The sequence below is a fragment of the Geotrypetes seraphini genome, chromosome 3 (genome assembly GCF_902459505.1).
Source record: "Geotrypetes seraphini chromosome 3, aGeoSer1.1, whole genome shotgun sequence".
NCBI lineage: Eukaryota > Metazoa > Chordata > Amphibia > Gymnophiona > Dermophiidae > Geotrypetes > Geotrypetes seraphini.
In genome coordinates, this window is record NC_047086.1 from 351,199,816 (window position 1) to 351,222,403 (window position 22,588).

The 22,588-nt window shown below is 42.1% G+C and overlaps 1 protein-coding gene across 1 annotated transcript in view; it reads left to right on the forward strand.

Annotated features, from left to right (window-relative positions):
* SMYD2 (SET and MYND domain containing 2) overlaps positions 1 to 22,588 on the forward strand; it is a 149,368-nt gene that overhangs the window by 103,228 nt on the left and 23,552 nt on the right. Inside the window, exons 8-10 of the mRNA XM_033937613.1 lie at positions 6,813 to 6,923; positions 13,537 to 13,657; positions 18,509 to 18,683. Of these exons, the coding sequence (XP_033793504.1) occupies positions 6,813 to 6,923; positions 13,537 to 13,657; positions 18,509 to 18,683 (407 nt within the window). The remainder of the gene's footprint in view (positions 1 to 6,812; positions 6,924 to 13,536; positions 13,658 to 18,508; positions 18,684 to 22,588) is intronic.

Sequence of the window (22,588 nt, forward strand, 5' to 3'; positions counted from 1 at the left end):
AATGTTCACAGTTTTAAGTGACAAAGTTCAGGATCTGCATGCAAGCCCCTGGTGTTAAAGGCAGACTTCAATATTTTTGCCATCAGAGAGGAATGATTCAGTGACCCCCATGAATGGAATATAACCATACCAGGCTGTAATCCATTTAATAAGGATAGACATGGGCAAAAAGGTGGAAGAGTAGTGCTGTATACAAAAAACAGTATTAAATTGGCTGAAATTTAGGGCATCTGGGGAAAGGAGGAATCGATACAGATTGTATTGGAAAGAGAAAATGTGTCACTACCAGACCTGCAACACAAACAGAAGTTGGACAAAGATTCAGTCATAGTTATCCAAAAGTTAGACATCTGGGGGATTCCAAACTGTCAGATGTGTATTGGAATGACTTTTCTACAGAATCTGAAAGAAGTAGCGAGATCGTGGTTGCCTTTCAAAGTGCTCTGCTCAGACAAATGGTGATGGAACTTGTGAGGCAAATGGTAATGCTAGATCTAATGCTCACAAATGGGGAAATTGTGTATAATGGCCAGGTGGATCCTGAGGCTGAGCACTTCACTTAGCTGATGCTAGTTTGGATTTCTAAAGGACATGTTTCTTATGAATTAAGTCTGGACAGGACCACACCAAAACAATTCTCCTTCAAGAAAAGGGCTCTTTACTTTTTAAACTTGCTGCCTTGCTGATTGCAAAACACGCAGACTTTAGTAAAATGAGGGAGAACCTAAAGAAGGAGCTGATGGGATGGAAGGACTTAAGAGAAGTGGAAAGATGGTCCAAGCTGAAAGATGCTGTAAATATGGCAGCGGATTTATATGTAAGGAAGAGAAAAAAAGACTTATGGCTCTTCAAACACAAAGTCAAAAGAGGTAGCATTCATGAAATATAGAATTGAAAAATACAGAGTAAAACTCAAGGAAGCAAAGAGAAATACAGATAGCAAAAGTAGAGGCAGAAAAAAAAATGGTTGATGGAAAAAAGTCATTTCGCCTGTCTTTACAAGTATGTTAAGGAAAGGAGGAAGGCTAGAAATGGAATTATAAGACTCAAAGATGCTGAGAACCACAATGTGGAAAAGCGTTAAGAAAAACCAAACATGCTAAACTAATTCTTCTGTATTCATGGAAGAAAATCCTGGCGAAGGACCATTTTGGCTGACAAATTTGTATATGGGAATGAAATGGATACTGCACTGTTCATGGAAGAAAGTGTTTTATGAACAAATTGAAAGCCAAAGCCATGGTGCTGGATGAGATACACACAGGGTATTGAAGGAACTCAAGAGAGGTTCTTGTAGGTCATTATGAAAGATTCTTCATAAGTTCTTTAGATATGGGAGAGGTTCCATGGGATTGGAGAAGAGTGAAGGTCCTTTTCACAAAAATGGTAATGGAAAAGTCTGATCTACAGGCCAGTAAACCCCTTCACTGATTAGGAAGAATAGTAGAGGTACTGCTGAAGGAAAAGATAAACTTTCTAGAATTCAACGGGTTTTAAAATCCATGGCAAAATAGATTTTACCAAAAGACAATCTGAGTGATCGGAGAACTGGATTGAGGTACCTATATTAAATGGAGTCTGCTTTGGATTTCAGCAAAGCCTGTGGTACAGTTCCTCATGAATGTGATGCAGTTCCTAGAATGTTGATAGGCGATTAATCAAATTTTAAATAAAACCTTGAATAAACTGAATTGGTTGAAGTTAAGATTCAAAATGGTAAACTGGATTAAAAACTTGTTGACTGACAGATAGCAGAGGATGGTAATAAATGGCAGTCACTTGGAGGAAAGAAGGGTGAATGGTGAAGTACTTCAGGGATCAGTACTGGGGTCAATTCTATTACATTTATTTGTGAGCAACATTTGTTGAAGGGTTAGAAGATGATAAAAATTTGTAAGAGTGCACACCCTGGAGGGATTAGACAATAAGAGATGTGCTCTACAATTAAAAGAATTTAAAATTTGGCAGTTACAATTTAATTCAAAGAAATGCAGAATGATGCACTTGGGGTGAAGAAAACCGAAGAAGTTGGGTTGAGGGGGGCTGATATGCACAGACCAGGAGAGGGACATTGGGGTAATAAATATAAGGATATTAGGGTGGTGAAACAATGTGACAAAAGTCAGAAGGATGCTAGACTGCCTAGAGAGAGGTATGATCAGCAGAAGAAAGATGTTAATGCCTCTGTACACTTGGAGTATTCTATTCAGTTTTGGAGGCCATATATGAATAAGGACGTAAAGACTTGAAGGATTTCAGAGGAAGGTAACAAAAATGGTGCATGGTTTGTAAGAAAAGACTTGAAGACCTGAATTTGTATAATCAGGCAGAAAGGAGGACTAAGGGAGATATGATACAGGTGTTTAAATACTTATAGTATTAATAATACAAACAAATCTTTTACCGAGACTGGGAAGTGGTAGAACTAGAGGACATGAATTGAGGTTGACTTAGGAATAACATCAGAAAGTACGTTATCCTGATGCCTGGAATATCCTCCCGATGGAGGTGGTGGGAACAGAAAAACTGACAGAATTCAAAAATACAGGGTGTCCCAAAAGTCACTACACACTTTTTTTTTTTTTTTCCCCCTATTTCATTCCGGGTATCATTCGGAGAGACTTGAGGCCATCAGCAAAAGAATAGTTAGGCTTTGCAGTTTTTGTAAGTGTATCATCCCTTAACCATGGCTCGCCAATTGACATTAGAGCAGCATTGCAAAATTGCCGCTTGGCAAGAAGATTTTCAGGCTCCGACTGCAGTTCAGTGAGAGTTTGAGAAGCTTTATGGCTGTCACACTGCTCTGCTTAACACAATTTACGCTATCCATGGCAAGTTTCCTGAAATGGGATCTGTTCTTGACAAATCACACAGCGGAAGGCCTGCTACTACCGCCACCAATGAAAACACTGAACTCCTAGAACAGGCGTTCGAGCAAAACCAGGTAAAATCCATCTGGAGGGCTACACTGGAACTCAGCATCAACAAAAGTTTGATTTAGCGGATGCTTCGGAGAGTGATAAAGCTCTACCCGTACCGACTTCAGGTTGTTCAGAAACTTTAAGCGGAAGATTATGATGCTCATGTGGAAATGTGTGAATCACTCCTGCACCATTACTAAAATGACCTTCAGCCCTTGGAAAACTTATGGTTCAGCGACAAGTCTGTCTTTCATCTCTCTCGTCAGGTTAACTGGCACAACTGTTGAATTTGGGGACAATCAAACCCAGTAGAAATTCTCGAGCATGAACGAGACTCTCTAAAGCTAGTGGTTTGGTGTGCAATGTCTAGCACTGGGCTGATTGGATCATTTTTCTTCTGCGATGCATCTGGTAACACAACCACTGTTACAGGAGAAAATTACCTGGAGATGCAGCAAGAATTTGCTGTGTCACAATTTCAAGCGAGGAGTGACCTTGCTAATATCTTTTTTTTTTTTTTTTCAACAAGATGGAACCCTCCCCACTTTGCAAGGTTAGTCAGAGATTTCCTGACTATCAAGTTTTCTGACTAATGGATTGGTCATAGGGGTCCCATCGAATGGGCTCTACGCTCCCCTGACCTTACACCTTGTGGGGCTTTCTCAAAAGCAAGGTGTATGCCACTAAGCACTGTAACCTGTCGCAGCTTGAGGAAAGAATATGGATGGCCTGCAGCGAGGTCGGGGAAGAGATGCTGCAAAACGTCAGAGAGGTTTGTATCCGAAGGTGGCTGAAAGTTATCGAAAATTAAGGCACTCATGTGGAGGTATACAACTAGTCTTTGAGGCGTTGGAACATGATGGCAAGCCTAGCAAGTAAAATTGCAACAACTCTTTTTGTTGATGCTAAGAATATGAATAAACTCAGTCTTTTGTGTATTTTTTTTATTATTATTATTATTTATTTATGGATTTCAAAATAATATCAAGCATTAAACTTGTACAGAAAAGAAATCAAGCCAAATACAATCTACAACAATCCAAAATAAGATTGTTAAACAAGTAAATTCATAATAAACATAAAAGTTACAATGGCTTAACTTTACTCAAGTCCTCAAATTGGATCCAAAACTTACACGATTAGCGAGTAAAATAGAAGTAAACTTAAACTTACAAAATGCATAACTTTCTTTTTTTTTTTTTATAATTCTTTATTGATTTTTAAACAAGAACAGTGTTATATAAATAAAAGAACAGTATATTATTACATTCAATCATAACACTGATATCTATATAGATAACAGAACTATTATTTTGCATATAGTAATAACATAAGAACCAAGTAAATAATATAAAATGAAACCAAGTTACCTAAAATATCATTATCAATAACTTTCTAATGAGCTTAAGATTTTCCTTTATCCTACCGGGATATAGACAAGAAAGTAGTTAATTGACAAGGTTCGAAGAAAACATACTTATTCATTTGGTGATGAACGATACACTTGCAAGGGTGACGCAAGTAAAAAGTAACCCCTAAAGCTAACACTCCTGGCTTAAGTAAAAGAAATTCTCGCCTACGCTTCTGCGTTTCACGTGATATATCGGGAAACATCTGTATTTTATGTCCAAGAAATTATTTCTGTTTGTTCTTAAAGAATAAACTCAGAATCCATGCCTTATCTGGTTGAAGAGTAACAGATATTATTAAAGTTGCTGGGGTCGCAATTTCTTTATCTGACATCTCCAGTAACACTGAGACATCCATTGCCTCTTGAGGTCCAGATCTCTCATGTTGACTTTGACCACCAGCAGGCCAATAGTACACCTGAGACAGTTAGAAAAGATTTGAATAAGCCTTGGAATCGGGCAATATACTCTTGCAAACTAGCTAATTTTAACATCTGATATGTTGCTTTAATGCCTAGCCTAGGTCTCCACCTGCTGGTATTCTGTAGTAACTACAGGAATAAAAGCACTAGTCCTTTTTTATTTTATTTTTGTTTTAATTTAAACTTCTTTTTATTTTCATAAGCGAAGGTAGAAAAAAACAAACCCAAAACAACTAAATACAAAAGCAATATAAGAACATAAGAATTGCCGCTGCTGGGTCAGACCAGTGGTCCATCGTGCCCAGCAGTCCGCTCATGTGGTGGCCCCAAGGTCAAAGACCAATGCCCTAACTGAGACCAGCCCTTCCTGCGTACGTTCCGGTTCAACAGGAACTTGTTTAACCCTTTCAGGACCAAGGGACATATTTGTCCCATAACTTTAAAATCCTATAAATTTTGATTGGGATAGTCTACAGTTCTAAATTTGATATGTACGGATTCCATATGATACTGCCTTTATGTAAACAAACTGGTTCCGACATTCATTCATTAGCGTCGTTGCCAGATTGACGAGAAGATTCACTTGCCACACTGTCCATAAGCCAGAAGTTTGATTTAAAAAAAAAAAAATAATGATATTTCACAAAAAAAATCAATTTTTTGGCATCTGCAAGCCCTTTTTACCATAAAAATGTCGTCAAAACCACAAAAATTGGCCTACGATCCTTATGGTCCTGAAAGGGTTAACTATGTCTTGAATCCATGGAGGGTGTTTTCCCCTATAACAGCCTCCGGAAGAGCGTTCCAGTTTTCCACCACTCTCTAGGTGAAGAAGAACTTCCTTACGTTTGTATGGAATCTATCCCCTTGGAGAAGGTGAACAAACCTGTCTTTATCTACTAAGTCTATTCCCTTTAGTATCTTGAATGTTTCGATCATGTCTCTTCTGTCTTCTCTTTTCAAGGGAGAAGAGGCCCAGTTTCTCTAACCTCCTGCCCAGAAAACCAGATGAGCCCAATGCAAGGGGTGTTACATAAACAAGCCTAGCAATCCCTCTCTAATAAATGAGAACAGAACATTTTTAGGAAGAATCGGGAACTTTAGGCATAAGGATCAGCTTTTCTGGAAAAGTCGGTTTGTAACCTGGACTAGAGGAGAGCTGGCACAGTTAATAGAAGGAGAATGGCCTGAATCGGAGAAGCTTACTTATTACTAGAGATAATTGAAAGTGTCCGACACTGGGAATGGAGTGGTTGTAGAGCAGGATAATGGTAAGGCCAGACCATGAATGCTTTTAAATCCCCGTTTACTGAATTGCAGTATGGTTTTAGCGCTTATCACAAACTGCGTGAAAACGTGTGTGGATGCTGTTAACACAGAAGATAACACTGAGCGGTTAATGATACCTCCAGTAAGTGGTGTTAACTCTTCCATGTTATCTGCCACCTTAATGTAGGGGTAACGGCAATAACTGTTAGGCACCGTCTGTCTCCATTCCCTCCTTCATTCTTCACACCATTCTGCATTTTGGACTGCCATGCACTGTTAAGCCATTGTGCTGTTATTGCACTCTTGCAACAATAGAATTCTCATAACTCCTTATTGTACTTTAGGGCTCTTGGTGTTTGTGAAAGATAATAAATCAGCAGTGCTGAATCTATACTTCCAAAATGCAGAGAGTTTTCATTAGCTATGGTCATCTTGAGCTTCCTTGCACTGCCTTTTCAGTGTGCCTTGACCACGCTCGCAATTTCAAGTACTGCCATGGCCTCTCTGAGAGGGTATATTAAATAGGATGTTTTTAGTAATGTGGCTGCATTGTGGCCTGGACTGAGATGTTTTCACGAGCCTTATCTTGGATAATTCAGGGTGAGAATACAGAGCTGCTGATCTACCAGAGAACATTTTGCATCTGTGAGCATCACCCTTTTCACAGTTACCAAGCTTTCCTAGTACGGGCTTAAATATAATCGGGATGACAGAATATTTTTGTTGAGGGAATAGCTTTTTTTTGTGTGTGTTTATTTGTTTTTTTAATTCGAAAATGCATCTTTCCCCAGATTTTTACCAGCTATATTGATCTGTTGTACCCCACAGAAGACAGAAATGACAGACTTAAGGATGCTTACTTCTTTTGCTGTGACTGCAAGGAATGTAGTACAAAGAGGAAGGTAAGAGACCGATGGTAAAAAAGAGGGTCAAGATGATGTAACAAGGGAAGTAGAAGTCACTAGACCACATCAGACTAGACTGGGAAACAGCAGCAGCCTTGCCATTGGGAGCCCTAAGACTTCTAATAGCTGTTTTGTAGGTTGTTTAGAAATATAGGACAAAAAAAGTAGGTTCCTTTTATACAGTATAGATCAGGGGTGGGCAACTCCAGTCCTCGAGGGCCAGAATCCAGTTGGGTTTTCAGTTTTTCCTCAATGAATATGCATTGGAAGCAGTGCATGCAAATAGATCTCATGCATATTCATTGGGGAAAACCTGACTGGATTCCGGCCCTCGAGGACCAGAGTTGCCCACTCCTGGTATAGACAATTTAGATCTTAAAAGAGCAAGCTTTACTTAGCTAGTCTCCATAGAATAAAAGCTTTTTATAGTGTAGTTCTACAGTTTTTAAACTTGAACTTTCTGCTACTCCTCGGGTTTTGGGCAGGTGCTAATGACCTTGATTGACTACCATGAGAACAGGCTACTGGGCTTGATGAACCATTGGTCTGACCCAGTAAGGCTATTCTTATGTTCTTAAGCTAGAGATAGTTTCTGGCAGGCAGAACAGGGTCTGTCTTAAGTCTTAACTCTCGCCCACCCCTAGCTCATTTCTTTACTTACAGTCTTAATTTATAGTCAATTATTGTAATTAGAACAAAAGGAGAACTCTTTATTATATATTCTTACTATATTTCATTACTTTCTAAGAATCAAACACTAAATAAAGTGTACAATATAATCCTAAGGCTCTGTATACTAGTCTAATATATTCCTAGTACCTTAATAGGGTTTAATTAATCAGCTCAATAATAAGATGTAGACAGTAGTCCAGCAGCAAGAGGGGTGCTATCCAGTCTTTGCACTGAATGTCACATGTATAACTATCTTCCAGTTGGCAAGAGTGTCACATGTATCTCCCATGTGACACTGTATAATTATCTTTAGTTGGCAGTGTGTGCTCACTACAAAGTGCTCCTAGCTATCGGAGAACAAATTCATTCCCTTGAGGCTAGAGTAGCAGACTTGGAGAAGCTGAGGAGAACATAGAAGTACATAAAGGAGACCTACAGGGATGTTGTAGAGAAGTCCCACCTCCAGTCTTGCAGCCCCTGTGCTGCCTTGGAGGGGGGAGGTCTCCTAAAAGGAGAGCATCACCTTGGTGAAGTAGAAAATAATCCTGTAGCCAAGACCTGCCTACCAGGGGATGCAATATCCTCTTGCACTAATGATGTGTCTTCAGAGACTTTTGCTCAGGAGGAAGGGGTTGTTGTAGTTGGTGATTCGATCATTAGGCATGTAGATAGCTAGGTGGCTGGTGGGCTTGAGGATCGCCTGGTCACTTGCCTGCCTGGTGCTAAGGTGGCGGACCTCAAGTGTCACTTAGGATTTTAGATAGTGCTGGGGAGGAACCAGCTGTCTTGGAACATGTAGGTACCAATGACATAGGAAAATGCAGGAGGGAGGTTCTGGAAGCCAAATTTAGGCTCTTAGGTAGAAAGCTGAAATCCAGATCCTCCAGATGGGACAGATGAAGAAACATTTTCAGCGATTAGAAAAGCTAGCAAATTGGGCACACCCACAGTATAATAATGGGTGATTTCAATTAGCCCAGATTCTGTTGGAGAACAAGTAAGGTCACAATACCAATTTTAAGACTATTCCTTACTTATTTATAATACAGGAGTCTATTTACTGACTAGGGAACACCATATTGCATTCCTATTGCAGACAAGATATTGAACAAAACACAAAACCCCACAATAATAAATTTGGGAGAAAAATGCCTCAGATAGGCTTCATGGGCCAAAAAACCTCCCAATTGTTATTTGTGAGGGGCTTGTTTTATGCAATGTTGTTATTTCAAAAGTAATTGAAGTTCTGTTGATATAACAGTGCTCTCCTGCGGTGTTTCTTTCATCCACATTCCTTCAGATCCCCGCATTTAGACTTGGAGTCTTATTTTTTATTTATCTCTGAAAAAGAAAGTGATGTCATTGTAGGTAAACAACAAAAATTTTCCTTGATTTACTCTTGAAAGAAAAGCTATCCACAAAAATGTGTATTCTAACTGAGGAATAAATTAGGACACTCCCACATATCCTCCCACTTAAAGTGGCTCAAATCACACACAGGTGTATCACATCAGGTGTACATGATTAAAACATTGTTACTCAGCATTTTGAAGGAGGTTTTCCCTACTTAAATCTCAGACATTTAGTTTGGTGTGCTCATGATTGCTGCGGTGAGAGTGAACACCATATTAAGATCAAAAGAGCTGTCTGAGGCCTTCAGAAAGAAGATTGTAGCAGCTTATAAGTCTTGTAAGGGATTTAAGAAGATCTCAAAAGAATTTGACATTAGCCATTCCTTGGTCTGGAAAATAGTATACAAGTTGAGGACTTTCCAAACAACTGCCAGCATGCCCAGGTCTGGCCGTCCAAGCAAGTTGACCCCCCCCCCCCCCTGAGCAGAGCACAAGATGCTAAAAGAAGTCTCTAAAACCCCTAAAATGTCATCACGGGACCTAGGCTGTTGCTACTGTTGATATGAAAGTGCATGCCTCTACAATCAGAAAGAAACTGCTCAAATTTAACTTGCATGGGAGGTGTGCAAGGAGGAAACCTTTGCTCTCTATGAGAAACATCAACACCAGACTGAAGTTTGCCAGAGAGAATGTAGACAGACACCAAGACTTCTGGAATAGTGTTCTATGGACAGATGAGTCTAAAATTGAATTATTTGGAAAGAGGACATGTTTGGCATATACCAGGAAAAGAACCTTCCAGGAAAAGAACCTTATACCAAATGTGAAGCATGGAGGTGGAAGTGTCATGATTTGGGATGCTTTGCTGCAGCAGGACCTGGCCAGTTCATCATCATAGAATCCACTATGAATTCTACCGTATATCAGAGGGTGCTTGAGGAACATGTGAGACCATCTGTAAGAAAATTAAAGCTGAAGCAGAACTGGACCCTGCAACACGATAGTGACCCAAAACTTACCAGTAAAACTTACCAGGACTTGCTGAAAAATAAGAAATAGCGAATCCTGGAGTGTCTGAGTCAAAGCCCTGATCTTAATCCCATTGAGAGGCTATGGGGTGATTTGAAATGGGCTGTACATGCAAGAAACCCCTCAAACATCTCACAGCTGAAATAATTCTGCATTGAGAAGTGGGCCAAACTTTCCCCAGACCGATGTTAGAGACTGGTAGATGGCTACTAGAAGCATTTCACTGCAGTTATTTCAGCCACATAGTGTAACAACTAGCTATTATGGTGTAGGGTGTCCTAATTTATTCCTCAGTTAGAATACATATTTTTGTGGATATCTTTTGTTTCATGAGTAAATCAAGTAAAAGTTTTGTTGTTTACCTGCAATTACATCACTTTCTTTTTAGAGATGAAAAAAAAAAAAACAAAACAAAGATTTGACATCGATATGTGAACATTTCTTAAGAAAGAGCTGAATATTTCCATGGGGTGTCCTAATTTTTCACATGACTGTAGCTGGGTTTAAGAAAGGTTTGGACAGTTTCCTGGAGGAAAAGTCCATAGTCTTATTGAGACAGACAAAGGGGAAGCCACTGCCTGCCCAGGATTGGTAACATGGAATGTTGTTACTATTTGGGGTCTTTGAAGGTACTAGTGACCTGGATTGGCCACCATTAAGATGGGCTACTGGACTAGAAAGACCATTAGTCTGACCCAATAAGGCTATTCTTATGTTACTACCCTTTTAATTTTTTAACTGGATTAACATTAGATTTCTTGACTTAACCTTTGGGAGCTACACTCTCTTAATGAGGTCAATACTCTGAGATAAAGGCAAAAGAATGGATATACTTGCATTTCAGAGATTACATAGAAATGAGAATGGAGTGGATAATATATTAGCAGAGTGATGAGAAGTCTGACAGGAAGATGGCAAAATTATGTTTGGTAATGGATGAGGAACGCCATGTCCCTAGGAAGTGCTTTTATGTTTTGAAGTGTCTGATGGTTTTAATTTTGAATGGTTTATGTTCCTGTGTAGTTCTGACTTTTAGTAGTCCTGAAAAATGTTGCCCCCCTACAGAGGAGTTCCATTACCCTTCTTTGAGATGTAACTTTTATGTCTGTATAGATTAATTCTTTCCTTTAACTTCTTTCACTATTGTAGCATTCCTTTTCATATTTTCTACAGAAAGTGATATATATATTACATTAAGAAGGATCATTTTAGAAGTAGTTACACATGCGGATTGACTATACATGCAAATTGCGATTTCAGAAAGCCATTATTACGCATGTAGATGCCTGGGTTGCAGAGGTTTCAAAGGGGGGGGGAGGGAGGTTGTGTTTTGGATGTAGTTTGGGTAGGCCAAAATATATTTCCAGTGCAATAAGTGAGACATTCTAGATATGTGGGTTATCTCCTAATGGCAGCAAGGATTCCACTCTGTATTTTTTTTCTCTGACCCTCCTCTACGTCACTGAGAGTTCTACTGTCATCTGTGGTTTTCCATGCCACCAATCCAGGGCAAGCAGTGACTTCACCCCTCCCCCCCCCCCTTGTCTGTCTCAACAGTAGATTATGGACTTTTCATCCAGGAACTTGTTCAAACCTTTTTTAAAACCAGCTACATTAACTGCTCTTACCACGTTCTCTGGCAACAGGTTCTAGAGCTTAATTTATTGTCTGAGTGAAAAAATATTTCCTCCTATTGTTTTTAAACTTATTACCCTGTAATTTCAAATGTCCCCTAGTCTTTGTAAATCTTGATGCTGTATAAAATCGATCTACTTGTACCCATTCTACACCACCAATCATATCTCCCCTTAGCCGTCTCTCTTCCAAGCGGAAGAGCCCTAACCTCTTTAGTCTTTCCTCATACGAGAGGAGTTCCATCCCCTTTTATCATCTTGGTTGCTCTTATTCGAACCTTTTCTAGTGCTGCTATATCTTTTTTGAGATAAGGAGACTAGAACTGAATGCAATATTCAAGGTGATGTCACACCATTGAGCAATACAGAGGCATTATAATATTCTTAGTCTTGTTCACTATCCCTTTTCTAATATACACATATAACACTGCAACTCTTCTCCAGCTCTCCTTAAATGCTGGCTGGCCCGGGAAAGTCTATGCACAGACCACAAAAGTATGCATGATTGTACATATGTACATATGTACACTTGTACATATGTATTCATCTGTGCAATTTGTCATCTTCTGTATGTAAAATTGCTTTATAAAATTATCTTCTGGTGTCCTGCAAAGCCAATTTCTTCTTTTTGGGTGTTTTGCTGGGTGGGGGGGGGTTGTTTTGGGTTTTTTTAAATATCACAAACAGAAAGCCAAGGTCTAGAGCTGCCAGGCCGCTTTTTAAAGGGACTGGGACTCATTTAGAGAAGCCACATTATAGAATGGCGCCTTGAGACCAAACCCCCATTCCCCCACCCGACTCTTGGACCCACCTTACAACATCCCTGGTCTCTAATGTGGTGAGGCAGGAGCATTCTCCTTCCCTTGCCGGCACCAGGTTCAAAATGACACCTATGATCCCTAGAGGTAATTTTGCCTTTCTAGTGCTAGGGGCCAGGCTTCTATACAGTTTATGGGCCTCATTCAGAGTACAAAAAAAGGCTCTTTAAACTTGAAAGGAATTTCAGTGAGGAGATTTCCGAGCTTGTGCTAGCTCTTTCTGAAAGCAAGAAAATATCCCACAAAGCAGCATTAATCAAGATGGAGTAGCCTGATGGTTGAAGCAACAGCTGAAAAACTGGGAAAGTCAAATCTCACTGCTGCACCTTGTGATCTTGGGTAATAACCTTCCATTTGTTCAGATACAGATTAAAATTGTGAGCCTTCTTGGGACAGGAAAATACCAACTGTACCTCAATATAACTAACCTTGAACTACTACTGGAAAGTGTGAGCAAAATCTCTCTCCCCCCCCGCCCCTTTAAAAATGGACTTTTCCCTGGCATGAAATGTTAACTTATCCTCAACAGAGATATCCCAGATATTATAAAACCAACATTCAGTTGATGGTGTTCTGGTAGACTTCCAGGTTCCCCTTGTCAACAGGTGAGAGCCATTATTTTGTTGGCTCTCACCTGTTGACAAGGGGAACTTGGAAGTCTACCAGAACACCATCAACTGAATGTTGGTTTTATAATATCATTGTATTCCCTATCATTACCTTAAATATAGCAGCCCTTTTTGGGTATTATTGGGAAGTCTGTGTTCTGCAAAGGCAGAACTGGGTAGTTCAAATTAGAGTAATAATATTTGTAGACCACTAGAGTCTGGGGTAGATATTCATTCTGTTTGCATAAAAAAAGGTAGTGCCAACAAGAAGGCATATCTAGTCACCAAGTGACTCCCCACTTGTCCTTTGCAACAGGCCCTTAACCTAGGACACCATACTCAGATTCTAAGATATTAGTGAATAAAGAAAGATATTGAACAGCACAGCATTATCCATAAAATTACCGTAAGCTTTTGTTAAAAAGCACTCTAGGCTTTCAATGAGCTTTTAATTAAAATTTAGGGGAAATCTAATCTTACTGTTCTGTCTTTGCCAGGATGAAGCTAAACTGGAAATACGAAAGCTGAATGAGCCTCCCAAACCAGAGACCATTCAAGACATGATCAAGTATGCTCGGAATGTGATAGAGGAATTCAGGCGAGCCAAACACTATAAAAATATCCTTTCTGTTTGCCTTGTGTATAATTTCACAATAACTCAAAAAAAATACTGCAAAAAGATACTAAATAGAAACCACATGAAGCAGTGAAAAGTCTAATGGACTCTCAAAGCGACTCACTCGGTCTACAGCACTAAATATTAAATCCAAAATATGATATAATATGTGAAGAAGGGATCCTCGGTGTGAAGGATAAGTGAGGGGAGAAAATTCTCCAGCGCTTTACACACAGTGATGAAGATATAATAACCTCCACCTGCACACCATCACTGGACTCCTCCGGCGTGCTCAAATTAATCATACAACAGTGAATGAAATAATTAAGTGATAAAATAATCACAACACTACAGTGCTAAAGTAAAGACAGAGTGAGACGCTCTGGGAGTCCCCTAGTCGACTCCTAGGTGAAAAACAGTAGACTTAGCTTGATGGCATGGACCAGGAAGCAGGAATCAGTGGCGGGGCAAAAAGAACCACTGTTAGGGTCAAGTTCAGTTCTACCAAGTCCAATTTCGGAGACTCTGGGTCCCTTCCTCAGGAACCTGTTGAACAAGAACGGACGGTAGTCATTCAGCCATGAACGGCACAAAAACAAGCCAGCCGGTGGGAGAGAGGAGGAGCTAAAAGAGCAGCACGCAAAACGCGTTTAAAAACTGAGCAGGAGAAAGATGCCATGAATAGACAGCCAATCAGAGCCCCAACGACACCAACCAATAGGCTACACAATAGTATTCCACTCCATATATTCATTGAGGCCGTGGGGATGAACAGCATTAAGTTCAAAGATCCAAAATTGCTCCCGCAGTTGAATACGGGCAGATTTATCCCCTTTTAAAGTCTGCAGGAAGTTGTTCAATGATGAACCAGGTAAGATCAGAAAACGCATGGCTTTTATCCAAGCAGTGGGGGACCATAGAGGCAGAAATGGTGGAGGTGTTGAGCCGGCTCTTGTGTTCTGCAAGTCTGATTTTTATCTTGCGAATGGTCCGTCCCACGTATAGAAGATTACATGGGCAGGTAATAACATAGACCACCCATTGAGATAGGCAGGTAGTATGTTGTCTTAGCTTATACTCACGCTGAGTAATAGGATGACACCATGTAGAAATGGAAAGAGTTGAAACACACATTACAGTGACCACAAGGTTTATGGCTGCCTTGAGCCTGAGGATTATTGCCATACAATTGACTCAATAGATTACCTAAGTTAGGGTGAGAAAAGGCAATTCTGGGTAATTCTTTGAAGCTGTCATGAAAGCTTAACATATGCCAGTGTTTTCTGATGATACTGACCACAGATTGAGCTTGGTCCGAGAAGGAAATAACACACACTTGACGATCAACAGCAGAAACATTGCGAGGGTTCAACAGTAGCTCAGGGTTAGCGTATCGGGCTCTGTGATAAGCTCGTTTGATGACCCATTCGGGGTAGCCCCTGTCCTTAAACCGGTGTGTTAGCAGTTTGGCCTGAATTTTAAATTTGGCTAATGGGAAGAGACTGTTTTAATCTGGTGGGATGGCAACTGAAGTAGTGGAGATAGATATTGCGGTCAGTAGGTTTTCTGTAGACAGAAGTGGTAAGTTTATGAGCAGTCTTGCTGACCAGTGTCCAAATAAGTAACAGTTTGCCTATCGATCAAATGCACATCCAGAGAATTAAGTCAACTTAGGGAATGTTGGAATTTTTCCACAGAGTCAGACCAAATTAAGAAAACATTGTCGATGTAGTGCAACCATAAGGAAATGGAAGTCATTCAAGTTGACAAATACATATATTTTTCCTCAAAAGCAGTTACATAAAGGTTCGCTACACTGGGGGCCATGGCTGTACACATGGCTACCCCATGAGTTTGAAGAAAAAAGTTATCCTCCACTTCAAAAATTTTTTTTTGCAAAACAAGTGAGGCAAGTTCCATCAAAAATGATTTAGTATCATTAGGTAAGGCAGATAGGGTGGTATCCACAATCATGAGAGCTTTATCTTGGGGAATATTGCTGTACAGTGCTTCCAAATCAAGTGTAATAAGTAAGTCACTAGATTGTACATTGACGAACTTGATTTTGTTCAAAAAATGAGTTGTATCAAGAACAAACGACTTGGCCTTCACCACTTCAGGTTTCAAGAAATGGTTCTCCACATTATCGTCCTCGTCAACGGGGAGTGACAGCTTTCCTCAAGTGGACTGCATTAGTTGATTTGAAATGTATTATGCTTAAGTGGCTGGAGGCTGACACTCTAGATTTTTCCCTCTGAAGATGTCGGCCGATTAGCCTTCTGCAGTGGGAATGGAGGGATATTTTAGATTTTTCACCTTTGCCGGGAGCTCCTTTCAGCGTATATGGGAACCCTTTTGGAACACTAATCTTCTTGTTTGCTTGCTAGTTTTATTTGCTGTAATTACTTGGATTTCTTTTCCCTATTTTATTGGTTTGACGGAGGACTGGGGGGGTGCGGTGGGAGGGAAAAGGGGGTCAGGGGATTGTTTAGGTTCTTCTGTTGATTGAAAACTTGAGCCTGCACTCTTTATAAATTTTCTCCTGTGCTCAATAAAAATCATTTGAAACTTAAAAATAAATTGAGTACACTGAGAAGGAATGTAAAAAAACCCCCAAAAAACCATGCTTAACAATCTAGTACTTACCTTCACATTTACATGGAAACCAGCTACAGAACAGCATCCATCCACAAAACTCATGGATATTTCTTGATGTAACTTAGGTAACTCAGATTAAAAGGAAAAGATTTTTGATGTTCAGATTAAGGGCTCTTGTTACTAAGCCGTGCTAGCGGTTTTAGCGCGTGCTACATTGCCCCGCGCGCTACACGCTAACGCCTCCTTAGAGCTGGTGTTAGTATTTTCCGCTTATCATGGGGGTCAGCTTGCGCTAAAAACGCTAGCGCAGCTTAGTAAAAGGAACCCTCGGTGTTCATTTTTGGGAGAAAATTTGATTTTATGACAAAAGAAATATTAAAAAAAAAAAATCACTTGAGTTCAACAACAAACTCACAAAGTTGTAGCCCCTGGGATTTTCTCTTGAAATATTCCAAAAACTTGGGCAGATTCCAGAAGTCTACATCACTGTATGGAAGACTTAACCTGCTTTCTCATCTTAGTAGAAGATGCAGACCTAAGAAGCTTTAGGGAGCATGGGAATAACTTTATCTGGTATCGTATGTCCTGAAGACATGAAAGAAACTGAATTAAGCCTTGGGAAGGTGATCAGGTAGATAGTCCTGCACCTCACCACATCCTCCAGAGTCTTCACTTTATTCTATAGGTAGAAATATGCAGTGGTTACTCCAATAACATGGTCAGTGCTTCCCAGGTACTTTCTAAATTGATTATTGTGGCTTAGATTAAATAACCTTTCAAGTCCTCGGCATGCTTCAGGACCAAGTATACTTCAAGAGCTCTCCCCCACATCGGAATCTGCCCCCTGCTCACAAGAGATGGGTCCCCGCCAGCTCTGATGCTGCAGGTGGATGACATAAGGAAAGGCTCCTCTAGCACTTTCTTGTCTTGGAGAAGGGGGAGGTTCATACTGCTCAGGAGATAACGGTGCAATGGATTCTAGGTGCCAGAACAGAACCCTGCCTCCGAGTCTAGTGGATATCTTCCACTCTGTTCCTCTGTTTCTCCTTCCTGTTGCAGATCATGGGTTAATCCCCCTCAGGAGAATCTGGTGATAGGAACAGCCGCACTGGAGCTCCTCTAGTTGTTGTTTTTCCATGAACATTTTGAAACTGACTGGGGAGGGCATGATGAGAATGTCGTCTTTGCCTCCTTCGCTGCACATCAGGGAGAGATGTCAAGGTGGGAAGGGGGCGGTGCAAAGAGAAGGTGCTCAGGGTTTTAGGATGCAGAGGGCGCTCTTCTGTCTTTTTAAAGCTGTTCTTAAGTTCGTTCTTAAGTTCAATCCAATCCAATCCTTGACTTTATATATCTATTCATCCCTTGTAAAAGGGCTCGACTCGGTTATCAATTTTTTCATAAGTACAACTAGATATAAGATAATTTCTATCCTGCACTCATCTTAACATGGGAAAATCAACCAGAGATTTGTATGTAACTCAGAACTTGTAGATTTTAAGGTTCCTGCTGCGTACCTCTGCTCCCAACTGATAAAAGGGCCAACTGCCCCTAACCAGTGTTCCCTCTAAGGTACAGCATGCACAGCCACATGGTCATGCATCATTCTGAGTCTGCTACAGGAGAAGTGTAGGAGTCTATGCCACTGGAAATACTGCCCCGTGAAATCAAATGAAGCCACAACCGTGTTCTTAAGTAGAAATCGTATTTAAGGCGGGCGTCTATATTGCGGGGACTGCTTGTATTAATTGCTATGTTACTGAGCAGAACAGTTTGTCTTCATTGTAAGCTAACCTGCAACCTGATTCCTAGTTTTAATTTGTGATTTTCGAGTGTGGGCAGTTAACCAAACTGTCCAGCTTTTGGTTTTAAATATGTTCAGCTGTGTGCTGATACAGGATAGCCTAGATCAGGGATGTCAAAGTCCCTCCTCGAGGGACGCAATCCAGTCGGGTTTTCAGGATTTCCCCAATGAATATGCATGAGATATATTAGCATACAATGAAAGCAGTGCATGCAAATAGATCGCATGTATATTCATTGAGGAAATCCTGAAAACCCGACTGGATTTGCGGCCCTCGAAGAGGGACTTCAACACCCCTGGCCTAGATGCAGCTCTGTCACAATCCCCCCTACTGTCTTTATTACTGTGACTTTTCTAGTTGTATTTTCAGTTGGAGGGGCATTTGAACCTGCCTGGAAAATAAGCCATCTTGAGTTTAGTGTTGAGGTGTTTCTCTTCCTTGACTCTTTGTCACCCCCTAATGAACTTCTGGAGATCTGTGAGCTCAGCCTGGATAAGATGGGAGCAGTGTTCGAGGACAGTAATGTCTACATGTTGCACATGATGTACCAAGCCATGGGGGTCTGCCTCTACATACAAGACTGGGAAAGCGCTTTGCGTTATGGCCAAAAAATCATCAAACCTTACAGGTAACTGAATTACATGACCGGTTATATGAAAGGAAATTCTATCAAAGCATTGTTATTGTGGCAGTGCTGGGGAATTCCAGAATTATTTTCTTTCACTCATGAAGCCCAGTTTTGCATAGGACATTAAGGAAGGAATTGGAATGTCCAGGTCATTTGCTCTGCACATCCAACAGATTGCTAAAGGTTGTATCTCCTGTTTCTTTGTGACTTCTATCTCTACATCGCCAAAATCTGTCCTTTCCTCTCTGAGCACGCTACCCGGACCCTTGTTCACATCCTCGTAACCTCACACCTAGACTACTGCAATGTGCTTCTTTTTTTAAAAAATCTTTTTATTCATTTTTAAAACTTCAATTGTGCACAAAAGATGATGCATTTACGTAAATTAATATCATTATCGCACAATATACTTAATAAAATAAAGACAATACTTATTTTCCCCCACCCACTTTTCAATTTACAAACACCTCATAAAATATTTGTAATCAACCTTTCTATATTTCTTAACAAATGCCAAAACACATCCCCCCTCCCCTTCCCCAGATGTGCATGTTTTCCCCAATTTATAAAAATAAATCAATCTTTACAATATTTAGTTAATGGTTCCATAAATATTTTATAATAATCCTTCTGAATGGCCATAAACTCTTCCATTTTAAAGACATAACATAGGGATTCCCACCAGAATGAATAATTTAATCTATCCCAATTTTTCCAATTCTTTAAAATAAGCTGCATGGCAACTCCCATCATTATAAACAAAAGCTTGTTATTTTTTGCCAAAATTTGACTTTTTGCCCTCATAGATGTTCCAAATAAAATGGTATCATACAATAGTACCACTGGATTATCCCAGGACAAGCAGGCAGGTATTCTCACTAGTGGGTGATGTCATCCGACAGAGCCCCGATACGGACTTCTCACAAGCATATTTTGCTTGAAGAAACTCAGAAGTTTCGAGATGCCCGCACCGCGCATGCGCCAGTGCCTTCCCCTTGTCTCCTCAGTTCTCAGCTCCGCGGAAAGAAAAGAAGTTTTACTTCAATTCTGCGCTGACTGAATTCCTGTTTTTGCCTTCTAATTGCCGCGATTTTGGGTTTATTTTACTCTTTATCGTGTATTTTCTTTGTTTTATTCTTTTTTCCAAAAAAAAAAAATTTTTCCTTCCGGCGAGTTGGCTGGGTTGGCCACGTGGCTCAGGCCCCGCTCCTTCGATCTCGCGGCGGAGCTTTTTCGGCCTATGTCCCGGCCAATCACCGGATTTAAAAAGTGTAGCAAGTGCCAGCGCGCGATTTCGCTGACGGACCCGCATCGACGCTGCCTCCAGTGTCTTGGTCCTGAACATTTCCCGAAATCGTGCCGGCCTTGTTCCACTCTTACAGCGCGGGCGTTTAAGCGGCGCTGTCTGTTGTGGGAGTCGATGTTCAAGATGGAAGCTGCTAAGGAACCTTCAGCTTCGACTTCATCGGCCGCTTCGCCTGTCCATGCGAAGCCAGCTACTACTCCTGCTACTCCGGGTCTTCTGAAGCCGGCTTCGTTTACCCCGGTTTCGGCCTCGAGTTCGGCGTCGGTGCCTGTCCCCGTCTCCTCGGCTCAGGTGCTGCCTTCCACCATTCCACCAGTGGTCATTAAGGTGCCGAAAGCTTCCAAGCAGAAGCACTCGACCTTTCGGTGCGGATCCCTCCATATCGGCTTCGCTACGGTCCCTTTTGGAAGCTCAGTTTGTCGAGCTCATGCAAACTATGGGACCCAGGTTAATTGCCTCCATCCAGGGTGACCTCCCGGTCCCGATTCCGGGGGGCGGACCGCCCCCTCCTCCTTCTCCTCGCCGGTCGATCTCGCTGCTTAGCGAGGAGGAGCGATGTAGGGCGGCCGGTCCCTCGAGGCGGGCTTCCTTCAGTGACATGCCTCCTTTGGAGCCCATCACGTCTCCATGCCAACAGTGCGGGATTCCCCCTGTAGGTAATCGAAGCCCTGGGCATAGCAACTCTCAGGAAGAGTTCTTCCGCACTCCATACCAGGCATTGGCTGCGTTGCATGAAGCGTCGACCATTCAGCCTCTTCGATCTACAGCTTCGAGTCCCATTCACTCGCTGGAAGCATCGGGGGACCATGCGAAGTGTCGTCATTCTCGATCTCCCTCCAGACTAGAGAGTTGCGCGGGGACAGAAATCCCACCCGTCCCCACCCGTCCCCGCCAAAGTCCCACCCGTCCCCACCCGTCCCCACCCGTCCCCGTGAGGACTCCCACCCGTCCCCGCGAGGAATCCCTCCGTCCCCACCCGTCCCCGCGAGGAATCCCCTCCGTCCCCACCCGTCCCCGCGAGGAATCCCCTACGTCCCCGCCTGTCCCTATAAACTACAGAAATAGTTATTTCATTTAATTATGCTACTGAATTAAAGGCTCTGGTAGAAACCCATTTAAAAATAAGCAAAAAGACTTTATTAATTTGGAAATATTAATTGGGAAGAATACATACTTTGTAAACGGGTTTCTACCAGAGCCTCTAATGTTTATAAATTTTTATCAACACAACTAATATACTACTTTATCCTTAAGCAAAAAAAAAAATAATAATAATTTTTTTCCTACCTTTATTGCCTGGTTTCTGCTTTCTTCATGTTCTCATTCAATTCCTTCCATCCACTGCCTCTCTTCTCTCTGTGTCTTCCATTTGCTCTGTTACTGTGCCTCTCCCTTTCTCCCCCCTCCCAAATTGGTCTGGCACCCATCTTTTTCCCTCCGCTCCCCCCATAGTCTGGCACCTCTGTCTTCTTCCCTGCCAGCGTCTTCTTCCCATTCCCTCTTCCCCATTTCCTTTCAGTGTCCTTCTCCCCCACCATCTTTCCCATGTCCTGTCAGGCAGCATCCTTCTCCCCTCTCTGCCTTCCCCATGTCCTTTCAGTGGCATTCTCCACCCCTTTGTCTTCCCCAGTGCTTTCAGGGTCCTTCCCCCCCTTTCTCCCGTTTACCCCATGTCCTTTCAGCGTTCTTTTCCACCCCTTTGTCTTCCCCAGTACTTTCAGCGGCCTTCTCCCCCCTTAAGCGTCTTTTCTTCTCCACTCCACCTTTCCTCCCTCCCTGCCTCCACCTTTGTGGCGCTTTTGCACCCGACCGACAACAGAACAGGCCCGGTCGGACAAATCTCCCTGTCCTGTAGCCGCGAATCTAAATTACCTTCTTACAGCAGCTGGAGTAGTGAAGCTGCTGTAAGAGGTAATTTAGATTCGCGGCTACAGGGCAGGGAGATTTGTCGGCCGGGCCTGTTGTCGGTCGATCGGGGGATCTGACCGGCTGTGCACATTCTCCGGGGCGGTCCGCCCTCTCCCCCCTCTTTCGTACGCCATTGCCTTCTTCCTACCTGCCCTGCCGCACACAGCCGACCTGAAGTCTTCCTGATGTCAGCGCTGACGTCGGAGGAAGGGAGGGCTTTGCTTAAGCCCCCAATCAGCGCTCGCGGGGCGGGCCGTTTTCGTAGTCTTCCCGCCCTGTAGCGCGTTGTGACCAATCGGCAGTGAAGAGCGCTTCCACCTCCCCTTTGTGGTGTCGTCTGTCTGTTTCCTATTGGTTGGCGGATCAACCGGAAGTCTCTTCACTCCCCCAGCCAGAGAAAAGGCCCTTAAAAGCAGAGGAAAATGCCTGAAGGAGCTTCTGCCCGGGTAAGAGGTTCTCCCCCTCCCCCACCTCCCTCTGGTCTTCTGACTCAGCGGCCAATCGGTTTCCACTTCCTGTTCTGGAGACTCCAATAGAAGGTTGAAAAAGAAAGGGCTTTGCTTAAGCCCTCCCTCCGACGTCAGCGCTGACATCGGGAAGATTTCCGTTCGGATGTGTGCTGCGACAGGGCAGGTAAGGAGAAGGAGACTACCCTCGCGGCTCGACCAACCCCGCTGCGATCCAACCCCGC